The 20,827-nt window shown below is 42.6% G+C and overlaps 1 protein-coding gene across 2 annotated transcripts in view; it reads right to left on the bottom strand.

Annotated features, from left to right (window-relative positions):
* LOC144495630 (ALS2 C-terminal-like protein) overlaps window positions 1-20,827 on the bottom strand; it is a 104,780-nt gene that overhangs the window by 64,728 nt on the left and 19,225 nt on the right. Inside the window, exons 2-8 of one of the 2 annotated variants that reach the window (XM_078215864.1) lie at window positions 13,350-13,470; window positions 12,390-12,594; window positions 10,904-11,009; window positions 8,391-8,577; window positions 7,197-7,262; window positions 4,239-4,404; window positions 1,466-1,594 (exon numbers count right to left, since the gene is read on the bottom strand). In XM_078215864.1, the coding sequence (XP_078071990.1) occupies window positions 1,466-1,594; window positions 4,239-4,404; window positions 7,197-7,262; window positions 8,391-8,577; window positions 10,904-11,009; window positions 12,390-12,542 (807 nt within the window). In that variant the 5' untranslated portion in view covers window positions 12,543-12,594; window positions 13,350-13,470. The remainder of the gene's footprint in view (window positions 1-1,465; window positions 1,595-4,238; window positions 4,405-7,196; window positions 7,263-8,390; window positions 8,578-10,903; window positions 11,010-12,389; window positions 12,595-13,349; window positions 13,471-20,827) is intronic. The other variant, XM_078215865.1, reaches the window with a different exon arrangement.

The following is a 20,827-nucleotide window of genomic DNA, read 5'->3' as shown; positions in this document are numbered from 1 at the left end:
AAGCGGTTTACAGCGCGACTAGAGGGAAACTGAAACTCTTCTCTGGCTAGTAGGGAGGGTAAAAGATTTAAAATAATTGGTAAAAGGACTGGGGGGGGGGGGGGGGGGGGCATTATTTGGCATAGCAAGTTAATATCTGGAACGTACTACCCGGATGAGCGGCAGAATCAGATTCCATAACCAGAAGGCATTTAGGAAAAACTAGTGTAAGAGTTCTAGGTAGAAAGCTGGGGTGTGAAAGTGGTTGGACAACTTTCCAAGAGCCAAATTTCATTCAAGGGTGTGTCATGTGTAGCAGTTAAACCCAGCCATTCCAAATCAGCAAGACAGACAACTATTACAAGAAGGTTCTCTGCCACCTTCAATTTCTCTTCTCCCTGTCCTCTCCTCTGAAAGCAACTCTCCAATTAACTGGGTTGTGCAATTCCTAACAGCACAGAGACCAGCTCGTGTCTAAACTTGTGTCCAGAAAATGGAATGCTGCTTTGCATTTCCAAGAAAAAAACCAGATTTGTTTTAATAAGAAAAGAATAATTTTAAAATTTTAGTGCCAGAGCAAGTGAAAATTATTCAGAGAACAATTCAGTAAAGTTTAAAGTCCCCGGTCTTGGCTATCATCCAAATGAGCAAGGATTAGATCAATTCATTATTCTGGTGTGCCTAATCCAAAACACTGGCAGCAATCAAAGACTACTGTACCCCAGCTCGGGAATATTTCCAAAAAAGCATCAAAGTTTTCGCTTTGGTGTTTCAATCTCCTTAAAAGGATCACCAATATTGTGTGGGTTTAGTTTAAAGTAATTGTTTGGTGGGGAGCTTCAGTACAACATACAAACATATAAATAGGAGAACAGTCAACCCAAGCATGCTCCACATTTCAACAAGATCACGGCCTGTTTGTGTTTCAAATTCCACATTCCCATCTACCCTAATAACCTCAGATTCCCTTGCCTAACAAGAATCTCTCTATTGCCTTCACTCTCTACTGAGAAAGTGAATTCAAAAGTCCCACATCATCAAAAACCATCCTCCAAAACAGTGCCACATGGTTATGGACTCACCCACAAGAGGAAACATCCTTTCCACGTCCATCTCGTCAATACTGTCCAGGATCGTATATATTTCAATCAAGTCATCCCCTCACTCTTCTAATCTCCAGCGGAAACCAGCCTAGTCTGTCTAATCTTACCTCATAAGACAACCCATTCATAGTTAACCTTCTCTGAACTGCCTCCAGCTGAAGTGCAATATCCTTACTTTCATGTTCAATTCCTTTCGTAATAAAGAATAACATTCCATGAGTCTTCTGGATTACATGCTGTAAACCCAAAGTAATTTGGTTATTATTGTTAGGTCCATTTCAAGGAGCATGAATTAATGGTTTTTGAATTGATTAAAGTAATGGAGAAGAGGATGAGACAATGAGAACAAGGAGGACGCCAAGTGTAACATGCTTTTAACTCACTGTTAATTTGCTTCCAAGAGAGTTCCAGAGGGTCTTTGTCAGCGTTGCCACATCCAATGACTGCCTGATCCATTTGTCCAGATCTATAAAGGTCGCAAGTGCATCAGTAATGGGTTTTGTCTCTGGATGCTGGAAATGACAAAGGGGGAAATGGTCTAAAAAATTAAACTGAACTTTTAACTTTCTAATCCTCTATCCACTGATAACACCATCCGTAAAACACCGCCAGTCTCATCTCTACCCCGGGAACCAATCCTGTCCTGGTCTTGCAGCAGTAGAATCCACAGCAGAGTTTTTAAAATGCAAATGGATAAATAGTTGAAAAATATGGTTAAAATATAATGGCGAGAAGACATGGGATTAGAAGAAAGTTGAAAATTTGATTCAAGCCTACATGGTGGCCAAGTAGTGTTTGATTCTAACATTGGTTAAAGTGTCCAAGTACCCTGGTGTAGGCTTTCAACAAAGCGTTGGAGATTCTGAATTAGAGGTTAGGGGGCACAAGCTGGGGTTTCACCAGGAGGCACTCAATGAAGCAAAGACTGAGATGTAAGGAGTTCTTTAAAATAGGGATCCAAGGCATAAAGAAAATAGAAAGACCGAGAAAGCCTTTACAATCACCGTTCTGGAGAAATGTTGACGTTGACCTAAAATATTAACTCGGTTTCTCTATCCACAGATGCTGCCAGACCTGCTCAATATTTCCAGCATTTTCTGTTTATATTACTTCCAAGGTCTCTGTTCCTTTCAAAAGAGCACCTGGTGAATTGTGGAAGTTACTGTGCAATATTTGTGTACGAATAGCTGACGTATGAATTTGATAGTCATCTGTTTATTGTCACTAAAGGATGAATTCATTTTAAATGAACAGGTTCATCTCGGTCAAAATTGAAGACAGGAGCGTAACAAGTGTTCATCCTCTAACATCCATGAGTATTTTCCAGCATATAATTATGCTATCATAGACTCGAATCCTTAATTAAACTTCACAACAAAGGCAAATAATGATTTGTACAAAGGATTTGTTGTGGTGAATCTGTTAATAAACTATCGTGCAAAAATATTCAACTGAAATGGGTTATTTCTCTCATTTTGATCATCAGTCTAGGCCTCTGGATTAATACATTTTATTGTTGTAACATTGAACTATACAGGTTATGAAGAACACCAATTTACATTAGGCTAACAATTCATTTATATAACACATTTGAGACTAGAACTTACTCAAGGTGACCTTGGTCAGCAGATCCAAGTAACACTGCCAACTCAGAGGACAGAATCTTCCAGCCCTGCTGCAGTGGCAGCAGGACTGGAAAATATGGTGAGCCACCCAAAAATCCACCAACTTCAGCAGGACTAGAAGATGCAAGTAACCTTGACGCAAATGGTGCAATTCAGATGAAGATCGAAATTCACCAGTCTGGCAGACTTAAAGCTCTTGGGCAGACCAGGAACTCAGTTTTTCCATGTTTTTGAGGACTATAAGATCCTGCCGCCAGACGGGGCTGGAAAATCCCTACCCTAGTCACACTCTGAATAGGTGCAATCCTCATTTATCAACAAACTTGTACATTGAAGTACTGGAGGTGGTTCCAAACTTCTGCCCAAGTTTTTCATAAAATACAGATAGGCAAGTTCTCCATCTCAAAAATATGGAAAAAATGAGTTCCTGGTCTTCCCAAGGGCTTTAAGTCTGCCAGACTGGTTAATTTCGATCTTCATCTGAATTGCCATTTGCAATCAAGTTCATATTATTTAATTGGGCAGAGTTTCATCTCCTCATACATTCAGAAATTGCAATGGGATAAGATCCTCGCAAAGAAGTAACAGTAAAATTTATGTAATTGATATGCAAACTTCTGATGCCAGGCTATTTCCTTTCCCATTTGCTTTTAGCAACTTCTGTAAGTGAAGTGACTTCGACCAGGATAGCGTTAAATAAATATTCCATGCATCCACTGCAGTCCATCAACAAAATCCGAAACAAAGCTCAAACCCACTTTCTACAGATATATGTTTCAATATCTAGAAGATGCTGCTAAACTGTATATCAAGCTAAATACTTATCCAAGGGAGCATGCAACTGGCTTCAATGACATACTCGTTCTAACTTTTGTGGGTGTCGCATGTCCCTTGAGATTCCATTTATTGGAAGGGAAAGTATCTTCAAAAGGAAGCTTTGATTAAAAAGTACAGATGGAGCTAAGGTCAGTCAATCAGGGATGGGCTTGTTAAACTTAAAGCCCTCCTCTTGTTTCAATATACGCTCATTTCTTACCCAAATATTAAGTGATTTAGTCAGTTGGTACGCAGGAATAATAAAGGAAAAGATTGAATTTGGTGGAATTGGAATTCTATAGTAATAATAGAGTTCTATCCATTTAAAAGTTATTAAAAAATAATGAACAGCGACAGGCCCAGTCCCTTGGAATTGAGAGGATGGATGAACTGAGTTCCTGGTCTGCCCAAGAGGAGTTTATTTAGTCCATTGGATTGTGTGCCAGTGCAGTGAAGAGACGAGGTTGGTCCATTATTTAAGCGAAACAAGAATCATATTCATTGTGACTTTCAGGGATTCTCTTGGTATCCAGAGGGATCTCCAGAAAAACCACCTCTCCATAATATTTTTGCAGGCTAGCCATAGCCACAAGGGCCCTCTGTGGAATTTCAGAACTTGTGTTTATTCGTGGCAGTTCCTTATACATAATACATACACACTTTTCATTCACTTTGATATCGTTGATTATCAAAGTCACACTGTAACGCAACAGACCTTTTTCAAACCCCAGCTGAGTTTTCGGAGGACGTCAATGTACTTCTGGACCTGGAGGCGGATGGGCTCATGGAAGACCCGGTGCAAGCTCACAGAAAGCGAGGTGTTTGAGGACAAATCAAGGTGAAATCCCTTCAACATTTTCTTATTCTTTTTCCAATAGTCACTGCATACATTTCAATGATTGAAGAGGGGAGAAAAATACATTAAGGATTGCAGACTTGCCAATGCCTTATTAATCCACATTTACAATTCAAATCAGAATGCTACTTGTTAATGAGAATTTTCCTCCTTTCAGTGTCCCCACCCTCTACCTACTGATGACCGAGACTGCAGGAGGAATATATGCGCAAAGGTGACCCCAGATGATTTACCACAGCCCAAAGCCCTTTCATCCTATATTTACTTTGGAGACCAAGCCAGAAAGGAATACCAACATTATTTAAGTGAGTCCATTATCAAATATGGAGCAGGCTCCCAGTGGAAGATGGTAGGTAGTGTGGATCCATTAAATCCTAGCAGAATAGATCTCTTTCAGAAACTCATTTTTGGATACAGCTTTAACTACTCCAGCTTTCGAGAGGATGGAGAAGAGAACAAGTAGAATGATCAAGGGATGGAGGTATTGGATTATCGGCAGCAGAGATCTAAATTCAGCATGTTCTCACTGGGAAGGAAAAAATTGAGTTTGTGATATGATTGGTGTTTTCAGAATTCTGACAGGGCTAGATAATGTAGAGATGATAATCCTTCACCTTTTCGGAACTGTAGAACCAGTGGACACCATTCGCACTTGTATGGGGTAAATGCAATACTAATCTGTGAAAATATTAACTCAGTGAGCAAGTGGTCAATAAGCATTACAGGCTGCCTAGGGAGATGGTGGAAGCAGATAGTATTTACTCATTCAAAAAGGTAATTCAGTGATTGTAAAGCACTTTAACACATCCTGAGGACGTAGAGCGCTATATTAATAGAAGGTCTTTATAACCAAGAGATTAGTGGTAATGTTTCCTATATCTCTCGTAGCTCTCCTGCTTTGGTCAGCTCTCCCCTTCTGATTGAACAGTGGGTGCATTCTGTAGTTAATGTTGTGCTTGCTAACGTAGCCCTGACTGCTATACTAATTGTGCAGAGTTCCTGTCTATTCACCAAGGTAGCAGTTAAAGAAATGGCCAAACCAATTGTGTGCAGATGTGTCCATCAGGCAATTTGAGAAACTTTACTTTTGAATTTCTACACAACTCAATGTGAACAAAAAAAAACTGCAAAAATTATAAATTGGAATGCTCCTGTGAGTTCTTGGGGGTTAACAGAAAAGTAGTTGGGTTTGACTTCCAACTCCATTAACCTTGCTAAATGTTGACCACATTTGTGTTTGCCCAAGTTTACACTGATTATGTGGGTTAGGAGAAGGGATATTCTTGCAGAATCACAAACGTTAGATATGCAACTCTCTTCTTGATCATTTTTCTTTCCCTTCTATTGTGAAGCTGTTGGATCTCACTGTGCTGTAGTTCTGTGCACATCTCTCCTGCAGGCCTGTTTGAATCTGGTACTAAAAGATTACCCTAGCTATTGTCACGAAGAATATTTTCTGGTGCCTGTAACTACGATGCATTATTCCTCCTTATCGTCCTTTACCCATCTATGGTCTTTGACCCACCAAGTATTCCATCCTCATCCAAAATTAATCCTCCATTGTTTAGCCAGGTACAGGAACACAAGAAACAGGAACAAAAGTAGACCACATGGCCCGTTAAGCCTGCTCCGTCATTCAGTACGATCAGGGCTGATCATGCATGCATTTCAACCACACTTCCCTGCTCACTTCCCATATCCCTTGATTCCCAGAGAGAACAAACATCTGCCTGTCCCAGCCTTAAACATATTGAACTATGGAACATCCACAAACCCCAAGGATAGAGAACTCCAAAGATTCAGATCCCCTTGTGAAGTGGTAGGAAGGTAACGGAAGTGGTCGGACTGCTTTTGCTCATTTCCACTCTTACCTATCCAACTGCAGATCCACCAGTGGCTCCTCGACCCACATTCTTTCCTTTAGTATAACTCAAGAATCTACCCCTCTGTGCTTTCATAGAATCCCCACAATTCATAAGGAGGCCATTTGACCCATTGGGTCTGCACTGACTCTTACCCAGGTTTACCACATAACCCCACGTATTTAATCCCCCTAATCTATACATCTTGGGATACGAGGGGACAATTTAGCATGGCCAATCCACCTAACCTGCACATCTTTGGACTGTGGGAGGAAACCCACACAGACACAGGGAGAATGTGCAAACTTCACACAGACAAGGCTAGGTCCCTGGCGCTGTGAGGGAGCAGTGCTAACCACTGTGCCATCTGCTTCCTCGCTCACATCCTTCCCTCTGGATTATTGAGCCAGTTTTGTTTTTAAAATATAAAAGTAGAGAAGGGAGCCTTACTCTAACTGATCATGCTGTTCCTGACCCTTAGTGTTGGTGGGACAGTGTAAAAGATATTTTGTTCCTGGTTGGACACTAAGAAATATGGGATGGGGCTTTCAGTTGTGTTAAGAAGTCAATAAGGAACACCTTTTTCTGTAGTTTCAGTTCATTAGTTGCCTACTGTGTAAATTAATATTGATTTTAGTTTATTACAATTGGCCACTGGGAAATTCAACTCTTTTTAACTTTGTCTCGAGGGTGATTGTAGGACTGGTAATTAAAAGTTTGGTCAAAGAGGTAGGCATTAAGTGTGTTAAAGAGACTTTGCATCTATCCTGAACTGTAGTTAATTGTTACCAAGAAGTTTCTTATTCCCCACACACTCATTCCTGAATTTCAAAACACAAATTCATGTGCAGAAGTGAAGCACAACACAAAGGAGTGAATTCACATTCCATGTCTCCAATTGTGAAGTCATCTTAACTCTATCAGTGACACGTACTGTTTTCCCCTGAACTCCTACCTTGTTTGTTTTGCAATGTGTTCAAAGCCACAGAGAACAACATAGTTTGTGAAAGCGGTGAAGTACCTGAAAACAGAGAAACAATTACTCAGGGGAGAGAAAAAACACAGGGCAAGATTCTGGTGGATAACGGAGCAACTGAGACGAGACCAGTGGCAAAGTGTGAGCAGTAAGAGAAGCGGTGAGAGATGAACGGTGAGGACCCAATTACTCAATTACAATAGGCTGGTTTTAAAACATCTCATACATTCAAGATCGAGTTTGAATCCATTCTGTGTTGATCACCATTACAGTTTGTAACGCTTCCAACCAAACCCAGATAAGAATGTGCTTTTGACAGCACAGCGATCCAGCCGAGGCGCTCCACTCCACGTCTCTAAGTGCACTTCCATTCTGGGTAATGCTTAGAACTAACATTGTTGTGGTTGCCCATTAATTAAGAGCCAAAGGCCTGTTGAAGGAACCCCCAGAAAGGTTGTTCCCAAAGAGCAAAGTCAGTGTTGGGCCTCAGTGACTGACACTAAAAGCAAAGTCTTTCCCCCAAAGCAACGTTATTGTAAAAGCCATCCTGTGGAGCCAAAAGCAGGCCCTCCAGTTCAGAAGGTAGAGCGAGAGAGAGTGGTGCAACTTTGAAGTGCCCTCTCTCCAAATTTAACTTTAAAATGAAAACTTCCCTCAGCATCTGGGCTATTATTGTGGTGCTCTGAGGCTACAGCTAAAGTCAGGCAGGGAGGGAGGGTACCGAAGCCTGCCAGGAATGTTGGCCTCCTGATGCCGTCATGTGGCCACCGACCAGCAGCCAAACTCCAGACAACCGGCCTGGGGCTGGGTTGAGCCAGAGAACCGGCCGACAAAGTGAATTAACACATTTCCCCCATTTGCCCACGCCCCACTAGGGCCTAAAATTCATCCTTTAATATGGGACCAAAGGCATATGCAGTTCAGACCAGATGGAGATGGCAATTTCCCTTCTCTAAAAGGCAATTCTTCTGGTACGAAACCACCAATTACCAGATTTTTAAAATGCTGCCATGCTGGAGGTTAAACACAGCCTCCAGGTTGAAAGTCCAGTATCATAGCCACAAGGCTAGCCTACCCATATTAAGTTCCGTGTTGATCATCGCTAACATTGGCACTAAATATTTATTAACTTTCATCTACCAGGCTAACAATTATAAATATTTAATAACTTACAAAATGTATACTTCCTTGAGCCGTTGTGTGTTTTCGAGTAGGTAGAGCTCCTTTTGGGTCAAAGTGTCCAAGGTACCCTCAAGATGCAGGCAGTGTTCTTCTGATTCATTGTAGATCACCTCCAAACTCTCCTCCAGGACAAGGAGAGCTTCTCTCAGCTGTGGCCGGTTCTTTTGATCAGAAACTTCTGAAGAAAAGTGGACACTGTTACTGACGTGTACATAATGGAGTTAGGTAGGGAAACGAAAAGCTTGGCAGTAGCACAAAGCAAATGTTGTACAGGCCAGCCAATATTCAGCCCAAATAAAGTCAATGGAATGAATGTGGGGAAGGGTGTATAACTGGGCAGACAATTCAACACCATTCACTTTGTGCACATGACCAAGACAAATTTCTATCCAAGGCAGCTCCAGTTAAATGCAGAACTGGTCCAAACTGCTACCAATTCAATAGTAATGTGTAGAACTCCGAGGGGCTAAAAACCCATTATCTTCCCTTGTAAAGCATTGCAATGGACGTCACCTTTTCATTTTAGTTACAGAAAATCAATAGGATCAGAATAGGCCCTGCTGCCTTTAATTTGCCATGATGTGATGATACCGGCATTGGACTGGGGTAAGCACAGTAAGTAGTCTCACAACACCAGGTTAAAGTCCAACAGGTTTATTTGGTAGCACAAGCCACAAGCTTTCAGAGCGCTGCTCCTTCATCAGGTGAGTGGTCATTCATGCTACCAAATAAACCTGTTGGACTTTAATCTGGTGTTGTGAGACTTCTTACTTTAATTTTCCAGCCATGAATTTAAATGGACAGTCACTCCCTATGAGCATTGCTCAAATGACAGAAGTGCCAAATTTGGCAACAACTTGCTGAGGAAGTGAAATGGCTAGTGGAAGAACATTCAGTTCTTGCTCATGCTCTATTGAACTCCATCTCCCAGAGTTTTGCCTACTCAGTCAGTCCATCCATGGATTTCTACTCTCATCTACACTACCATGCCATCCAACTTGGCGTCATCAGAAACTTTGATACACAGTTCTCTATCCCTTCAAATGGAGCCATTGTCAAAAACCCAAGGTCATCTTACAGATCGCTGGAGTACACCACCAGTCACATTGTACCAACAGGAGTACAAAACCATTTAAGCTACTCTGCTCCTGCCTCCAAACCAATTATCCAAATTAATTGGCTGCCTAAAACTCCATGCACTCTTTTTTGTTAACTGCATGGAACCATGTTGAATTCTGGACTTTTTTAAAAATTCACTCATGGGATACGGGCATCACTGGCTGGCCAACATTTATTGCCCATCCCTAGTTGCCCTTGTTCAGATGGCAATTGAGAGTCAACCATGTAGCTATGGATCTGGAGTCACATGTAGGCCAGACCAGGTAAGGACAGCAGATTTCCTTCCCTAAAGGACATTAGTAAACCAGATGGGTTTTTCTGACAAACAACAATGGTTTTGTGGTCGCCAGTAGATTCTTAATTACAGATATGTTTTGTTGAATTCAAATTCCACTATCTACCGTGATGGGATTTGAACCCAAGTCCCCAGAACATTAGCCGAGTTTCTGGATTAATTGTCTCGCAATAATACCACTCGGCCATTGCCTCCCCATATCAATAACATCCATGGACACTTTACCGCTTCAAAAAATTATATTGGTTAGTTAAATATAGCAACCTTAACAAATCCATCTCTGATCAACTATATTTGCTAAATGCTCAGTATCCTCCTATCCACAACAGCTGATTCTAGTAATGCATACATTATTCAACCACAACTGACACAGGAGTACAAACAGCTATTGAAAGGTAATGCTATCCTAAGTTCAGATTTATTGAGAAAAATCAACTCTTTGCTGATTACAGCGAATTGTTTCTGAAACAACACCAAGACTTTGCCTCCTAATCCATTCTGCTAAATTTCCTGACATCTGTCCTAAGTTTGCCAATCTGTCCCCTTATTTCACTTTCATGGCTTCTAGATATTTCTATGCCCTGTATGATCTTATAGACTTCGACTTCACAACCATCTCATTTCAAGATTGAGATGACTTGATTGTGCTTTGATTTTGCTTGTCGTTTTCTTTTCAGACACTAGTGACTTCGGTATATAGCCTAGGTTTTCAATATTTCCTTTTCCTTGTTGGCCAAAGCTCCCCAGTGTCTGCAGCAGTTAAGTCATTACGTGGCAGGCGAATCAGAGGGAACGCGCCACTGGAGCAGTATGAAACACGTGGGAATAGTAATTAATACTAATGAGCTGTAAGATTCAGCTCGAAAACATGCCACCGCTGTCAGCACAAAACACTCCATTTTTTTCCCCGCCGGACCCAACACCCCTGCCATTTTTTGATAAGATTTCACCCAATGTTTTCTACCCCAGTACAGGTTTAAAGATTGCAGACTACCCAGAGTTCTGAGAGAATAAAGTCTCTCAGACAATCGGGTTCTCTTTGGCTCGGTCTTCAATTACTTTAAGATGACCCAACATCTGAGTTACTTACCAGCCTTGACAAGAGGCTTTAGAACATGAGTTTTCAGATCAGCCAGCGAGTTCCTGAAGGACTGTTCCAACTTGAAGAGGTAGGCAGCTTCCCTTTGGCATTTCTCCTTTAGGTAAAACAAAAATCAAGTAGTGTTTCTATTTTACTGGAGAAGCCTAAAAAGGTCCATAGAGGTTGGTCTGAAGGAAGTAGAAACTGTGGTCGAGGTGATGTGCCCAACTTGACAGTACATTGCGGAAGATGCTGAGGAGTCCCACTGTTCTGAGGATCTGGGGAAGAATGAGGAAAGGGGGAGAAAGAGCAAATAGGAAAGCATTTTTGAAGTTCAGAAAGAACGGAGGAAAGATCAGAGGAGCAGTGAACACAATAGTATTCATAAAATAGGGACAAAAGATGAAATATACAAGTAGAATGAAGTTGGTTTAGTGAAACACACTAGTTTAACACACTTGCGGTTTTATGGTCTGCAAGTTATTTCACTATTAGTTTCTGCAATTACCCTACAGGACGTGTGCAATTAAACAGATGGCCATCAGCAAATGCACAAGGGCAGGACTGGTATTCCGATTGGAAAGATGGAACAAGAGGTCTTCATAATTTGAGATATCTTGCGGCAGCAGCAATTTCCACTGCCCAATTTTGAGAAAGTAGAAGGAACAGATGAATTAGGGTGTCCTTGTTCAGAAGTCACTAAAGGTTAGTGCTCAGGAAGGTACAATATAGATTTTAAAAAGCCAATGAAGGCTAGCCTTTATCTCACAGTAATTAGAATAGAAAGGAGAGAAAGTTGTGTTTCAGCTGTACAAAACCTTGGTCATTGCACATATGGAATATTGCAGAGTTGAGCAGTATGGTCTCTCAGTGGTTAGCACTGCTGCCTCACACCACCAGGAACCCAGGTACGACTGTGTGGAGTTTGCACGTTCTTCCCATGTCTGCGTGGGTTTCCTCCGGGTGCTCCGGTTTCGTCCCACAGTCCAAAGATGTGTGGGTTAGGTGGATTGGTCATGATAAATTGTCCCTTAGTGTCAGGGGGAATAACAGGGTAAATATGAGAGTGGGTGGGGTTGTTGTTGGTGCAGGCTCGATGGGTCAAATGGCCTCTTTCTGCACTGGTTCGATGGATTCTATTCTATTCCACCCCAGGACAGACATATTCAAAGGGTCACATAGTAAATTCATTAGACTTCAGGGCTGAAGGAGTTAAATTGAGGGTAAACAGCATAAAGAAGGCATGCTTTCCCTTGAGCTCACTCACCTGATGTAGGAGCGGCGCTCCGAAAGCTCGTGCTACCAAATAAACTTGTTGGACTTTAACTTGTTGTGAGACTACTTATTTAGAAAGAATGAGAAGTGGTCAGATCAACTAGAAAAAGACAGATCAGGCCCAAAGCCCTTTCCTGCTCTTGCATTCAATTACGCAAAATATCCAGAAAATGCTTTTAATGCAGGACAGATTTTAGTCTTGTATGGTTCTTCAATTTACCTTAATTTCTGGCCCCAAATTGAGGACTTCTTTAGAGCTCGATGCAGACTTTGAGAAAGCTTTACTCCAATTTCTGGAAAATCTGGTCCTCTCTGGCAGAGTGTCTGAATCGGGCTGCTGAACTGGACAATTCGAGTCCATTCTGTGGCTCATCTGAATATCAAAATCTCCATCTTCCTCAGCAGATTGTTTTCATGATTGTTTACTGGTTAAATAAAAAGGAAAAAGTAAAGTATTTCAAATCAAGCATTATTATCTATGGCACGCACCAGCAAGGACCAAACTTTACGCGTGTTGGCTGCCTCAGGAATTTAACTGGCTAACACCACACAACCTATTCTCACAGTCCACTGCTTGTCCCATCTAGGACCCTTTAACTGTCATGGCGTCCAAATGCCAAGTACCTGAGAGCAATTGAAAAGTGCAAGTGCAGTCACAGATAAAACGTTTATGCAGCTTCCGTAACGCAGGTCGCAATGTGCTTCGCAGTTCAACGGGTCAAAGTCAAATGGGAGGAAGAGGCAAATTAGGGAAGTTTTGCCAAGTGTCATCGAAGAAGTACTTTTCAAGGAGAGCTGGAGTAAGACAAAGGGAAGTCGCCCTCAACTGTGGAGGGGAAGATGATTTGATGGGTCTATCAATGATGTGGAGATGCCGACATTGGACTGGGGTAAGCACAGTAAGAAGTCTAACAACACCAGGTTAAAGTCCAACAGGTTTATTTGGTAGCACAAGCCACAAGCTTTCAGAACGCTGCTCCTTCATCAGGTGAGTGCTACCAAATAAACCTGTTAGACTTTAACCTGGTGTTATGCGACTTCTTACTCTATCACTAATGTCAAAGTACGGTGGAGAATGAGATCAGTGATGTCGGGTTAGAGATCGAGAGTTGGGCGGAACAAGGCCATGGAAGGGACTGTAGCTGAAATAATGATGCACCAATTCAATACATCGCCTTACCTAGAAATCGAGAACATCTTTCCCTTTAAATTTTAAATTGTATTTCAAATGGATCCAAACAACAGGTTCTAAGTAGGAAAGATTACCAAATCTCTGGTCCTCAGAAATTCTAGCCATACACCTGTAAGAGAAAGAAAAAGAACAGAATTGTAGAATTTTAGCACAGGAGCCATTCAGTTCAACACACCTGATCCAACAGCAAGGGCTAGATTTTCAGGGAAGAGCCAAGAAGGTGAAATTTCCCAATTCGACAGGTCTTTAAACAGGCTCCCACCCTCCATATTTTTAATCCTGGGAGGCAGGGCACAATGGATTTGGATCGACCATCTATGAGGGCAGTCCAGAGACAGCCATGGAGATGGACAAGCACCAAGATAGGCTGGTTAGAAGGCCCATCTTCATTCTCCGAGACTTTAGCCAGTTATGCTAAAGGTTGTTAGGCCCTCGAATCCTCACCCCTACTTAACAACCGCCCCCCCCCCATGCTCCTCCCATTCCCCCGCATCCTCCAGACACATTCTCCCAGTATGTATTATGTCTAGAACCAACAAGCCATATAACAAGTGGAAAGTGTTTGAAATATTCATGAAAACCCAGAAATCTCCTTCAAAAACTGTTCTTACAATGCATTCATTGTATCAATGATGGAAGCTTCATCCGCTTCACACCTCAATCATGTCCAATTAAACATACAGACATTGAAACATCTCAAAGAATGAATAAACTGATATCATAAAGACGTCAATCAAAACTAACATTCCTCAAGCTGCTTAAATCAGACTGCCAGTGGTTTGATTCTATCAGTGAGTCAATTCCATTAGTGAACCTTGGAGCTCAGCTAAGCATTCATAAAGAGGCCACCGAGCCACTAAATCAACAGAAACTGATGAAATTTGCTTCTCCTGGAGGCTTTGTTTGAATGTTCACTTGCTTGGTGAGTTCCAAAACTCACTAGTGGAATCAACTCAGCAAGGGATGTGTTTAGACAACTTGAAGAATGTTAGTGTTGATGACATCTTTGAAGTTAAAATAAGCTATTCTTTGATATGATTCAATGTCAGAATGTTTATTTTGATAAGATTTGAAGTGGGATAAGGCTTATGTTATTGATACTGTAGCTGTGTCGGATTGATAAGTTTATAAGGTTGTAAGGGCAACAATATTTTTCAAAGGTGATTTTTGTTGGATATTCTTTTCAAGAGCACGTCAGATATTTGCAACCATTACAATTTGGTTCATTTGTTCTGTACATAGTGCATACTGGGTGAATGGGCACAGAGGATTGGGGGGACAGGAAAGATCATTACAGGCCAGTGAGCCTTACGTCAGTGGTAGGGAAATTATTGGAGAGGATTCTTCGAGACAGGATTTATTCCCAATTGGAAATAAGTGGACATATTAGTGAGAGGCAACATGGTTTTGTGAAGGGGAGGTCGTGTCTCACTAACTTAATCAAGTTTTGGGAGGAAGTGACGAAGATGATTGATGAGGGTAGGGCAGTGGATGTTGTCTACATGGACTTCAGTAAGGCCTTTGACAAGATCCCTCATGGCAGTCTGGTGCAGAAGGTGAAGTTGCATGGGATCAGAGATGAGCTGGCAAGGTGGATACAGAACTGACTCGGTCAAAGACGACAGAGGGTAGCAGTGGAATGGTGCGTTTCTGAATGGAGGGCTGTGACAAGTAGCATTCCTCAGGGATCAGTGCTGGGACCTTTGCTGTTGGAGGAAAATGTAACTGGTTTGATTGCAGACGACACAAAGGTTGGTGGATTTGCAGACAGCGATGAAGACCATCAGAGAATACAGGACATAGATCGGTTGGAGACTTGGGTGGAGAGATGGCAGATGGAGTTTAATCCGGACAAATGTGAGGTAATGCATTTTGGAAGGTTTAATACAGATAGGAAATATACAGTAAATGGCAGAACCCTTAAGAGTATTGATAGGCAAAGGGATCTGGATGTACAGCTACACAGGTCACTGAAAGTGGCAACGCAGGAGAAGGTAGTCAAGAAGGCATACGGCATGCTTGCCTTCATCAGCCGGGGCATTGAGTTTAAAAACTGGCAAGTCATTTTGCAGCTTTATAGAACCTTAGTTAGGCTGCACTCGGAATAGTGTTCAATTTTGGTCGCTACACTACCAGAAGGATGTGGAGGCTTTGGAGAGGGTACAGAAAAGATTTACCAGGATGTTGCCTGGTATGGAAGGCATTAGCAACGAGGAGAGGTTGGAGAAACTTGGTTTGCTCTCATTGGAACAACGGAGGTTGAGGGGCGACCTGCTAGAAGTCTACAAGATTATGAGGAGCATGGATACAGTGGATAGTCAGAAGCTTGTTCCCAGGGTGGAAGAGTCAATTACTTGGGAGCATAGGTTTAAGGTGCGAGGGGCAAGGTTTAAAGGAGATGTACGAGGCAAGTTTTTTTTTTAAAACACAGAGTAGTGGGTGCCTGGAACTCACTGCCGGGGGAGGTAGTGGAAGCAGATACAATAGTGAGTTTTAAGGGGTGTCTGGACAAATATGTGAATAGGATGAGAATAGAGGGATATGGTCCCCAGAAGGGTAGGGGGTTTTAGTTCAGTTGGGCAGCATGGTCGGTGCAGACTTGGAGGGCCAAAGGGCCTGTTCCTGTGCTGTAATTTTCTTTGTTCTTTATATGGGAACTGTCAAACGGTTCCCATAACCAGATAATTGTTCACAATTCCTCAGACGTTGTGAAGCAGGGGTCCTCAAGAAGCTGGCCAGACTTGGTAAAAATTGCCAAGGGGTTATGGAGCTACCTAATCCTGCAATGCTCGGTCAAAGTGCGGGTTATGGGCTTGCTACCTGCACACTTAACCCGCACCAGCAGAAATTGCCAGAAATGGGAATGAGGGTGGCAATTCCGTCCACCATTTAAGGCTCCAGAAAAATCCAGGCCCAAGTCTCAACTTGGAATTGCCTACTCTTTTCTCCTTTAATATTTTTGAATAATCTAAATGATACACTCTCTGTCCCAGTAGTTGTGGAATGCACTACTGCCTTGCAAATCGACTCATAACACTTCCAATTTCAGCTTCTCGATCAGGCTTCTGCTCTTCGCACAGCACTCGGAAAGCACAAGTCCAAGTCACAGATGAGATGCTGGGTGACCATGATTTCCTCCTTCCTGATCACTTTTATTGCCTTTAACACCAACCATCATTTCACTGACAAATTAAGGACATTGCTCAAAGAAAGCACGTGTGATCAGTTTGGGGTAGATTTGACATGATGCTGTGGTCCCTATTCACCTCCATGCCACACCCGCGTCACCACCCCACCACGGCTAAAACATTAGGGTGAGCCAACCCAGGGTGATTGGTCAATAGTAGACTGGTGGTGGTACTGACACCCTTCTGGGACATGTCCTGCCTCAGGGCACTACTGGTCAGAGACCAGTAGCTCTCCAGTACCAGCAGCGCCCACAGGAGTGGTGGCCACCACCAGCACTGGTTTCAGGTCTGGAAGTAGTAAGCTGTGCCCATCACCAGTCTGTGCAGGGAAACCTGCCAGATTGGCCACTTGGCATAAAGCCTCACCCTCCAGTTAAATCCTGATGGTGACAACATGAGACCCCAAGATGGGCACTAATTGTGCACTCCCGGGCCTCAATTAGCCCACTGCTTGGCAGTTCAGGTATGGGTAGCCTGATAGGTGAGGGACAAAGCCACCCGCTGGATTTTAAGTTGCTTCTTCAAAACCCACCAATGGGGGAATGTCCTACAATTATTCCTACAATTTTTGACAGGAACATGCAAGAAAGACTTGTTTCCCATGCACAGGCAGAGGTAGGCAGAAAAATACATCCAAGACTATTTTGAAAGTGCGGTCGATCGTAGAAAGTGAACAATCAGCACTGGGACCACTGTTAATGGAACTTGTGAATGATAATTACTTAGTCGATGAATTCCAGTACAGATGAGTGCAAGGTAAGGGATCTGGAGTACAAATGGGTGGAAGTAGCAGTGCAGGTAGGTAAGCAGGTACACAAGCAACTAAAGCACCAGAATTCATTTCTAGAGGGACAGCGTTGAAAAATAAAGAAGCTATGCTCAGCATTCATCGAACTTTGGTTAGACCACACTCTGGTATTGTATACAATCTGGTCCTGATATCACATCAAGGATACAGAGGAAGCTGGAGATGGTACGAAAAACAATTTACAAGAATGAAACCAGAACTGCAAGGTTAGACCTATTATGAAAGGTGGTGTCTCTTTTTTTGAGAAAGACAAGGCTGAGGGATGACGATCCAACAAAGGTCTTTAAAATTGATGACAATAGGTTTCCAACTGCAGGGAAGACCAAAAATAAAACTAGTGGCCATTATTATAAGCTAAACACCAAGAAATCCAATTGGGAATTAAGAAGTCATAATGCAGTGAGAACACAGAACTCAATGGCAGAGAGAACAAAAGTTCAAGTGGATGGTGCAGACTTGTTTAATGGGAAGCTAGTTAAATACGAGGTGGAAGAGAGTAGAGAGTTATATTGGTAGAGTTAGAGAGGAAGGATGTGCAAGATTAATATTGTGCATGAGAATCAAACCTGATTCAAACCAACTGTAAAACCTTACTGTCATGCGGCACAGAAAAACAAATTATTTCGGCAGCAATTTACATTTCCAAACAGCTCAATTACCACAAGGATACTGGGCAGAGTAGTTTACAAAGTTGTCGTTTTACTCTTCTCTTATCCCCACCTTAGAATTGATAACATAGCAAAGGCAGCATTCAGCTTCAATCAGAATTTGCATTCACTTTTCCAAGCTAAGATAGTTCCACTATCTACCTCTGCACACCTTTCATCATCAGTTCTTTCACATACTCCTGTTTCTTGACCACCTTGGACCCAATCATTCTTTCCTCTTGCTCTGCCCACCTCTTTGCACTTAGATTTCTCACATCTCCCCTATCTCAGTGGCACATCTTGTCTTGACACTTTTGAACGCTGTGATTTCGTAATGGGACATTATAGTTACTGCTTGGCTTCGAAGTTGGCCACAGATAACCACAGCTATTTTTGAGCAACTCGGAAATCTAGGTCAATGATCAATGTGAAGTAGCTCTAAAATATATATTGTCTGGGGAGAGATTTTCAAAGTCCCCGTTCAGGTAGTTTATATTAAAAGTCACTCAAGCAGCTGCATTCTGAAAGTGCATATTACCATATCAGTACGGGAGGAAGAGTTATCTCAGTTGCCTAGATAGTTAGCATGTGGTTCAGACTAACGTCAACTGTGTGGGTTCTGTTCCTATTCCAGAATTAGGAGCTGCCTCATCATCCTGCCGAGTGGAGGACAATGCCAAACCACCACAGAAAAAGAAACTGCCAAGGAAATGATTCAGGATGGAGCATCAGCAGACAATGGGCGGAATTTTCCATCCTCCCCTTGGCAGAAGCAGCCTGCTATTGGCGAGCGACAGGATCACTGTCAATGGGGTTTCCTGTTCTATGTGCCTCTTGCTGCCAGAAAACCTGGCTGGAATCTCCCACCAGCGAGAACATCCAGAAAATTCCGGCCAATGCGCCAAGGACCTGCCTTCAGGCACAGCACACATGAATGGGGTGGCAAGATGGCGCGGTGGTTAGCATTGTTGCCTCACAGCACCAAGGACCCGGGTTCGATTCCTGGCTTGGGTCAGTCTGTGCGGAGTTTACACATTCTCCCTGTGTCGACGTGGATTTCCGCCAGGTGCTCCCGTTTCCTCCCACAGTCTGAAGGACTTGCTGGTTAGGTGCATTAGCCACGCCAAATTCTCCCTCAGTGTACCCGAACATGCGCCGACTAGGGAATTTTCATAGCCACTTCATTGCAGTGTTAATGCAAGCCTACTTGTGACACTAATAAATAAACTTTAAACCTACCAGTGCAGGCAATAAGATAAATGCTGGTTAGATGACGGTCTGGGTAAATCAATCGGTGATATTCTTACATCTGGGAGCAGACCCAAGTGCTGCATAAATGGCAGACTGTTTCTTGTGCTGTATATTCTACGTAATTCTGTGTTAGCTGAATTTAATGCAGCCCAAGACACATTTGAGCGTGTCAACAGGCTGGCACATTGAGAGCAAAGCCTCGTACAATACTGCCGGTAAGCTGGACAAGCTTGTCAGTGTAATAGCAAGCAGCAATCCAGGAAGCAGGAAGATTTGTTAGTGTGGGACATTGCCAGATCTGCCATTGCCCGCATTATTCTAGTAACGCACCTCCCAACCCACAAAAATAATTCTCAACTTTACCTTTTGGTGCCTCTGGTCAAAGCTAAGTTTTAAGGAGACTCAAAGGAGGAGAAAGTGTAAATGGGGAGGGAAAAAGAATGGGAAATATTAATGGACTCAACCTGGTTAGAAAACACATCAGAAAAATAAAAATAATGTGGAAATATTGAACAAAGCAAAGAGACATGTATAGCTCAAATTGTCACACAAAGAACTGACGGCAGGATTTGTCAGAGTAATGAGCCTCAAATTTGATTTGATTTGTCACATTAGTATACAGTGAAAAGTATTATTTCTTGTACACTACAGTCAAAACATACCGTTCATAGAGAAGGAAATGCGAGAGTGCAGAATGTAGAGTTACAGTCATAGCTAGGGGTGTAAAGAAAGATCAACTTAATACAAGGTAGGTCCATTCAAACGTTTGACAGCAGCAGGGAAGAAGCTGTTCTTGAGTCAGTTGGGTACATGACCTCAGACTTTTGTATCTTTTTACCGACGGAAGAAGGTGAAAGAGAGAACGTCCGGGGTGCGGGTCCTTAATTGTGCTGGCTGCTTTGCCGGGGCAGCGGCAAGTGTAGACAGTCAGTGGATGGGAGGCTGGTTTGCATGATGGATTGGGCTACATTCACAACCTTTTGTAGATCCTTGTGGTCTTGGGCAGAGCAGGAGCCATACGAGGCTGTGATACAACCAGCAAGAATGCTTTCTATGGTGCATCTGTGAAAGTTGGTGAGAGTCGGAGCTGACATGCCAAATTTCCTTAGTCTTCTAAGTAGAGGCGTTGGTGGGCTTTCTTAACTATAGCGTCAGCATTTGGGGGGGGGGTGGAAACAGGACAGGATGTTGGTGATCTGGACACCTAAAATCTTGAAGCTCTCAACCCTTTCTGCTTCGTCCCCTAGATACCTCGTCCCTAGAATCATCTTCTAGGATACACGCAGCTGCATTCCATCCTCTGAATAACTGTTACACATCCTTATACACAAAGTATATTCTTGTCAAATAGTCTAATCTGGTCAATTAGCCATGTCAGCCCAGATCAGTGGTAGCAATGAGTCAGAAACAAGTCCCACTTGGGGCATAATCTAGGCCAATACAATAGTACAGTGCTGAGGGAGTGCTGCACTGTTGGAATTGCTGCCTCTAAAGATGAGACATTAACCCAAAGCCCTTCCTAAGATCCCATGGCACTATTTGAACAGAAGTTCACTCAATAGCCTGATGGAA

The sequence above is a fragment of the Mustelus asterias genome, chromosome 7 (assembly GCF_964213995.1).
Source record: "Mustelus asterias chromosome 7, sMusAst1.hap1.1, whole genome shotgun sequence".
NCBI classification, from domain to species: domain Eukaryota; kingdom Metazoa; phylum Chordata; class Chondrichthyes; order Carcharhiniformes; family Triakidae; genus Mustelus; species Mustelus asterias.
Note: the sequence above shows the minus strand (reverse complement) of the source record. Positions and strands in the feature narration are given on the sequence as shown.